Source organism: Raphanus sativus, unplaced genomic scaffold (genome assembly GCF_000801105.2).
Source record: "Raphanus sativus cultivar WK10039 unplaced genomic scaffold, ASM80110v3 Scaffold4275, whole genome shotgun sequence".
Lineage (NCBI taxonomy): Eukaryota > Viridiplantae > Streptophyta > Magnoliopsida > Brassicales > Brassicaceae > Raphanus > Raphanus sativus.
Window position 1 is genome coordinate 1 of NW_026619577.1, and position 7,708 is coordinate 7,708.

The 7,708-nt window shown below is 37.3% G+C and overlaps 2 protein-coding genes across 3 annotated transcripts; one reads left to right on the forward strand and one right to left on the reverse strand.

Annotated features, from left to right (window-relative positions):
- The first annotated feature begins 953 nt into the window (after positions 1-953).
- On the forward strand, positions 954-3,343 carry LOC108848009 (protein FRIGIDA). Its single transcript, XM_018621410.2, has 3 exons — positions 954-2,001; positions 2,258-2,430; positions 2,524-3,343. The coding sequence occupies exons 1-3, from the start codon at positions 1,050-1,052 to the stop codon at positions 3,196-3,198; spliced, it is 1,800 nt and encodes a 599-aa protein (XP_018476912.1). The 5' UTR covers positions 954-1,049; the 3' UTR covers positions 3,199-3,343.
- On the reverse strand, positions 3,194-5,241 carry LOC130507288 (superoxide dismutase [Fe] 2, chloroplastic-like). 2 transcript variants are annotated; one of them, XM_057001999.1, is made up of 9 exons: positions 5,065-5,241; positions 4,954-4,991; positions 4,703-4,774; positions 4,314-4,502; positions 4,057-4,228; positions 3,852-3,970; positions 3,743-3,769; positions 3,623-3,646; positions 3,194-3,544 (listed from the first exon to the last, which is right to left on the reverse strand). In XM_057001999.1, the coding sequence occupies exons 1-9, from the start codon at positions 5,117-5,119 to the stop codon at positions 3,350-3,352; spliced, it is 891 nt and encodes a 296-aa protein (XP_056857979.1). In that variant the 5' UTR covers positions 5,120-5,241; the 3' UTR covers positions 3,194-3,349. The 2 variants fall into 2 exon arrangements, with proteins under 2 accessions (XP_056857979.1, XP_056857978.1); XM_057001998.1 differs by having other exon boundaries at positions 4,703-4,780; positions 5,065-5,239.
- Between the last annotated feature and the right edge of the window lie 2,467 nt (positions 5,242-7,708).

Sequence of the window (7,708 nt, forward strand, 5' to 3'; positions counted from 1 at the left end):
TAAAAAATATGTAGTATTTTGTAATTGGTTACAAATTTCAATTGACATTAAATTTTATCTAGAAATGTGAGAACCTCACTTATTATGAAACAAAATAAAAATACTTAAACATCACTTAAAATAGTACGAAGGGAGTACTATATTTACCCAATATTAAATGAACATCATTATGACATTTTTATTTGGTGTATTTTAAAATTTTCCGTACCTTCATTAATTTTTGTATAGACTAATTAATCAATCGGTGTCTACCAATCATAACATTTTAAAAATATTTTGACTTCATTGTTATCGAAATTAATGTAACTGATTAGATAAACCATAAATTACCAAAAATATGTTGGTAAGAGAAAATATTAAACAAAAATAGTATTAACACGATGTTTCCTAACGCATTTGTAAGATAATTTATTAATGCACTTAATAACGGTTTTTCTGCCAAATAAACTTTAATAACGGTCCCAGTTCTTCTTGTTTTAGTATTAACACGTTTCCTAACACATTTGTAAGATATATTATTAATTCACTTAATAACGGATTTTCCGCCAAATAAACTTCAATAACGGTTCTAATTCTTCTTGTTTTAGTATTAACACGATGTTTTCTAACACATTCATAAAAACGATTATTAATGCATTTAATAATGGGTTATTTCCAAATAAACTTTAATAACGATTCGTTTCCTAACACATTCGTAAAATAAATTATTAACGGTTTTTGCCGCCAAATAAACTTCAATAACGGTTCCAATTCCTCTTGTTTTTTTTTGTGGGAATTTGAAATGAAGTATTATTCTATAATTTTTCTTATACACCACTTGAAAAATTTGCAATTTCTCAGTCCCTTAGATTTATCTTCAAATAGTAGTATCGATTTTAGTTAGTACTTTCGAGTTAAAAAAGAAAAGATATTTATGGGGGCTATAAACCGAAACAATCAAAAGACCTCAGGGACAATTTCTGAACAGTCACGAGAGCGGAGGAACGAACCTAGGGCTTTATTTAAAACACAACAACTGTTTCATTCTTCTTCTTTCTCCGCAACTCCCCATGGCCTCCTTCCATCATCCACCAATAAGAGAGGAGCAACCTTCACCGTCGATGATTCGACGGAGAGAAGAACTCCCTCCGACTGTAACAACAGAAACCACGATCGTGGGGCCAATTAATCCTCCTCTGTTCCTGAAATCCATCGTCGACTTAACCGCGTTTGCAGCCGCAGTCGACGCCTTCAAACGCCGCTACGACGAACTGCAGAGCCACGTGGATCGCATCGAGACCGCGATCGACTCCGAACTCAAAAGCAACGGCCTCATCAAAATCGAAATCGAAATCGCCGCCGCCGCCTCTTCTCAATTATCTCCTCCTCCGCCGACGAACGACGGCTCCGGAGAAACAGCCGCCGCGATCGCGTGCCAATCGCCGCCGTCGGAGAACAAGTCCGAAGCGGAGCGATTGTGCGAGTCGATGTCCAGCAAAGAGCTGCGAAGGTACATCCTCGCGAACATCTCCTCGCGAGCCAAGCTGATCGAGGAGATCCCCCCGGCGCTGAAGCTGGCCAAGGACACGGCGAAGTTCGTGCTGGACTGCATCGGGAAGTTCTACTTGCAGGGACGCAAAGCGTTCGCCAACGGCTCTCCCGCGGTCGCCGCGAGGAACGTCTCGCTTCTGGTTCTGGAGTGTTATCTTCTGACGTTCGATCCGGGCGAAGAGAAGAAGCTTTTGGTTAAGGTTGCTGATGATGATGGTGGTGGTTGTTCTGTTGTTGTGAGAGAGGAGGCCGAGGGGGCTGCTGTTGCGTGGAGGAGGAGGCTGGTTGGTGAAGGAGGGTTGGGTGCTGCGGAGGGTGCGGACGCGAGGGGTTTGCTTCTGTTGGTTGCTTGTTTTGGGGTTCCGGAGAGTTTTAAGAGTGTGGATCTGTTGGATTTGGTTAGGCGGAGTGGTGTTGATGGGATTGATTGTGCTCTTAAACGGTCACCGTTTCTTGTCCCTATTATGTCAGGTAACTTGTTCTTTGTTACGTTACAAAAGGTGGTTTCTTTTGGTGTAGAATGAGTTTAGAAAGAATCAAGTTTTCATCTTTGTTTTGGGTTGGTTGTGTATATGAGCTTGTGAGTATAAAATAGGACAGATCATAATCTAGAGTTGAGTGATACGTTATAAAGCTGCACATCCACGTGAAAATCATGTGACTTTGGTGCTGCATACTAATCAAGTCTTGAGCAATGTTGACTAAAAGGGTTTTCTATGGACTGTAGGTATAGTTGATTCAAGTATGAAGCGTGGAATGCATATTGAGGCACTTGAGATGGTTTATACCTTTGGGATGGAGGATAGGTTTTCAGCTTCTACAATTCTAACTTCATTCCTAAGGATGAGCAAGGAGTCTTTTGAGAGGGCGAAACGGAAAGCGCAAGCACCCATGGCATTTGTATGATGACCATTCTTTACACGTTATTTTACCTTAATGAACTCTTTTTCATGTTTTGATTCTTATCATTGTTTGCTTTTGTTCTCTCAATAGAAAAAGGCGAACGAAAAGCAGTTAGCTGCGTTGTTATCAGTGATGAAGTGTTTGGAGGCTCGCAAGCTAGACCCAGTGAAAGAAGTCCCAGGGTGGCAGATCAAAGAGCAAATGGTGAAGCTGGAGAAAGACATTGTTCAGCTCGACAAACAGATGGAGGAAGCGAGATCCATCAGTCTAATGGAGGAAGCGGCACTTAACCAGAGATTGTACAGCCAACAGATGAAACGTCCAAGGTTGTCAGACATGGAGATGCCGCCACCAACAGCTTCCTCATCTTATTCTCCTGTATACCGCGACCGAAGCTTCCCTAGTCACAGAGAGGGAGACACAGATGAAATATCAGCTCTTGTGAGTAGCTACCTCGGCCAAGTATCAGGTTTTCCTCATCAGTCAAGTCTAATGAGATCCCCTGAATATATGGTTCCACCTGGTGGGTTAGGGAGAAGTGTATCTGCGTATGATCATCTGCCTCCAAATTCTTACTCTCCGGTTCCAAGACAGCATTCCCCATACGGACAGAGACTTCCTCGAGAGTACTCTCCTCCAGTACACCAAATGCCATATGGTCTGCAGAGAGTGTACAGACATTCACCATCTGTAGAAAGGTACCTGGCTTTGCCCAATCACAGGTCTCCTCGTAACTTATCACAAGACCGCATAGGAGGAATGTAGAATATGTAACGTTAAGTCTTTGTATTTTCAAAGCAATTGTTTTAAACCACAGAGTTTATTTTAAAGCTTAGGGCTTTAAATAAGCAGAAAATTTTGCTATGTAATTGACATATCGTTCAGAAGCTAAATGTTTATCATTGACTCAGTTTTTTTAGTCAACCTCCTCAGATGCATCATCTAAGTAAACCTCTGGCTCTTCATCATCTAGATTCTCTTCATCTTCTGTTTCGGTTCCTTCTTGTTCTCTTTGAGCTGCTCTAGCCATTGCAGATTCTAGCCTTGTGCTTACAGTTTCCCATGACACAAGCTTTTCCATGAATGTATTTATGTATTCAACTCTTCGGTTCTGCGCAAAACACAACAGAACAACATGAGAACTGAGAACCTCTGCTTTCAATATTTTGTGAAATCATTTTGAAGGTACCTCAAAATCCAGATAGTAAGCGTGCTGTTTTGCACAAAGAAGAGAAATTAAGTCAGGGATCAACAAAACCAATCTTCATAAGGTGAATTTCATAGAGAGATGAGTAGATTTATATTATACCTCCCACGTATCAATGGTAAGAAGTGGCTGCACATAAACGGATGAGGAAATCAAAATCCATAGCGAACACCAAAGGTTCATATACAACTTTGAAAGTTTATACACTTACAGAATAGTCCCATACGAGTGGATTTACTGCATTGGGAGTTTTGACTATCACAAGCTTCTTGTCTTCCTCCTTTGGAAGTGGGTTTACTGCATTTGCAACGTCAAGTCTATTCGCCTTGTCTGCATCAGTGGATCCCTAAGTAAGTTGGGAGGGGGTTTGCATATTTTTCTAGTGGAAAGGGAATGCATAAGTTGGAAACACTCACATGCAAGCCAAGTCCAACCTGAACCGAAGTTGGAGGCCGCAGCTGCCTTAAACCTTTCTACGAAGTCACTGAAAGACCCAAAATCTCTCTCTATCAGTCTGAGGAGTTCTCCACTTGGCTTTCCTCCACCTCCAGGTTGGATAGACTCCCAGAAGAACTCGTGGTTCCATGCCTGCAAAGCCCCTCCCCATATATACACCTTAGTTCACATCCAATCCCCTTAGTAAGAAACGGGTAAAACGGTTATACGGTATTACCTGTGCGGCGTTGTTGAAGGCGGGAAGCATATTGCCTCTGTTGTACGAACGAAGCACAACCTCTTCCAATGACAATCCATCAAGATCTGTGCCTAGGATTTGCTTGTTCAGGTTCTCAACGTAAGTTTTGTGATGCTTGCCCCAGTGATAATCCAAGGTTTCACGGCTCATATGCGGTTCCAGAGCATCCTGCCAAAGGTTCAAAGACAGACACCGAGTGAGCAACATCGCCTCCCCTTTTGTTTCGAAAGCAGCAAGCTTTGAGATTCACAGTTTGTTGCTTTTACATTCATAACATTTCATCATAAGATTTTTACTAATACAGTGCTGTTACCACTATATCGACCAATCCAAAATGAAAATCTAAAAGCTGGGTCTCTTCAACGTACAAGAGGATAAGGAGGTGGCTTAAGCTCAAATCCCGCTGTGATAACACCAGAAACAGCCACATTTCTCGAGAACTGTCTCTGCGCCATTAAGAAAAAAAAAACAAGTTCAAGATTCAGTCAAGCATTTCATCGAACACTACATATGCATGATTCCTTAGTCTGTGTTATTTTACTAAAAATCTGAAACTATAGCTCCGTAACAGTTGAATTCAAACTTAGACAGGAGAACAAGATTTGATGAAAGACAGAACCTTTTCGTGTTTTTTCCATTGCATTCGCCGGTTTGGCCCTGTGAAAAAAAATGAAAACAAAGTGTTTCAGAGTGAGTGAGTGAGAGAAAAAAGAGATAGAAAAAGAGAGACCTTGAGAAGGAAGCAGAGAGCACGACGAGAGAAACGAGGGAGTGGCTGTCATCATTTTTTACTGAGAGCCAGCAACGAGTATACAGAGACTCTCTTCTCTGGCTATATAGATAACTGAACCTTCTGGTGCACAAAAAACAAAAAAAAAAGTAAAAAACTGAACCTTCTTATCATCAGGCTATATTATGCTACGTACCAAACTTCTAACTAGAGCAAATTAATTTAAATAATAACCTCTAGTCCGTAACCAATGGCTCAAATGCAATGATTTTAGAGAAATATTTTACAACTAGGTGTTTTTTCAGTGATCAACATTGAAATTTACAAAGTAATTAAACTATGGTAACTGATTTATGTCATATTTTAAATAATATTATCTTATTACGTTATTTATAATTTTCCTGATTAAAAATATTGTATGGTTCAAAATAGATTAGAGTTTTGATTAATTTTTTATTTTAAATTACTTTAATTCATTAAATTAACAGGGCCAAAACAATTTAATGAATTAAAATAAATTGGGTTAGCTAAAATATTGTATAGTCAAAATAGATTAGAGTTTGATTAATTTTGTTAGTTAAAATAAATAAATTAAAGTGTAATCTATACAGAGATATAAAATATGAGTGTAATAATAATCTCTTGAATGCTCACTGACATATATAAATTCTACAAAAAACTAAGTTAAAATGAACGATTAATAATTTATTCTTATTTATTTATAGGTTTTGAACCATTTCAGAATTTAAATGTATAAAATAAATAAAATTTACCATAGATAATAATAAGTTGATATTGGTTTGACCATTGATTTTAAAATATAAAAATTTAGACTGGTTTGTTCGATAATATAAGTTATCTTTTTCCCAAACTATGTTCTGATTCTTTGATTTATTTTGAAATCTTGAGCTGACAAAGTGGATGAGCTGTCCGAGCCGGAGGAAGAGATCTTAGAAGTTGCTACTAGAGGTGTCCATGTGGAGGAGGAGGTCTCGTAGGTGGAAGCTGATGGTCAAATCAAAACATATATAAGCGTTTTTGGTAAATTTTTATGTGTGAATTTTTTTTTAATCTAGTAACCATCTTGTTGCTTAAAGGTTTTACATTTAACCATCTTGTTGCTTAAAGGTTTTATATTTTTCTTCATCTGGTAAATAGATCTGAGTGTATTGAAATTGATGGAAGTTTCAAGTTTTAAGCTTTTGAAATCGCATGCAAGACTTCCAGGAACACTTCATGCTTAAGACTTCCGAAATATCTTAAGAAGTTTTCCAAAGTTTTTTAAAATCTCCCTAATTCCTAGAAGTCTTTTAAAGTTTTCCCGAATTAGGAAAAATTTGAAAGACTTCCTGGAATACTTCATAAAACTTCATATGCATGAAATTTTTCTGGAAATTTCCTGGAAATTTTCAAAAATCTGAAACCTGAACATGAAGGATTATCAAATTTTATAATGTGTATGATGTATTGTTTGGGTTGCAGCTTTTCGAGATGAGTGTCATTCTCACTTTTGAGACAAGCTATGTTCACAGCTTTCCCAAAGTGATACAAAAGATGATGTCAAGTGAAGTAAAAGCTTACTTATGTGGAAGAATGATTTCTAACTCCATGTTTAATAATTTTGTTTATGGTTTGTTTTGTGATTTGTATGTGTAACTTTTTAGTTACGATTCTTTTATAAATTTGAAAAGATGTTAATGAAAATAATTTGGCATATATTCATATCTGTAATCTAGCCAAATTTACTAAAACTAAGGAAAAAGATTTGAGTATTTGCACTCTACACACAAGCAATTTATCATAATTAGGTAAATACATTATTTATGTTTTTGATGTATGTAGCTGAGAATTGAATGACTATTTTACCCCTTTTCACGTCTGATCATTAGCAACCGGTGACCTGTTTGAGTTGTAACCTAAATATATATATTTTTTAATTTCTCTCTGATAACCCGAAATCATACAAAATCTCTCATATCAGACAAATTGATAGTATTTCACAGTTATAAGAAACTTTCTTATTGATTCATAAATCACTAATTTTGAAATTTTCTCGGGTATGGATTTTTCTGGGTGGTCGGATTAAAAGCGCCTGCTCTTCCTCTTTTCCCATAGAGTTTCGAAATCTCTTTCCTGTCTATTGTTTATTCTCTATGTATCTCCTTCTTTGATGTGATTACCTTCCAACTGTTATCACAAACTCGATTTTTTGGAGTTTTGATGGTTTAAAATCGAATGTTTAGTGGTAGATCTGTCATAAATTATTCAAAACTATGTTGATAACAAAGGAAAACGATGATAATCAATGAAAAATGACATTGACGGCTGAAAATTAGGTCTGGAAATCGCAGAGAATGAAGGTAGACGATGGGGGCAAACTGGTAATTTACTGTTCATTAAAGAGAAAAAAAGACGAATAGCAAAATCTCACACGGACTGGGCTTAAACCCACGCTTGGGATATTGAATACATCTCAGGACGCCACTGGACCAAGGAAAATTTATACAAAAATTAGATCATTTAATAAATATACGTATATAAAGTTTGGTGGTTTGTATTTACCTAGAAAACAGAAACACGGGTTGGTTAAAATAAATTTTATGTTGCTAAAGATAGTTGTGGAATTTTGTTTACGATTTTAGCA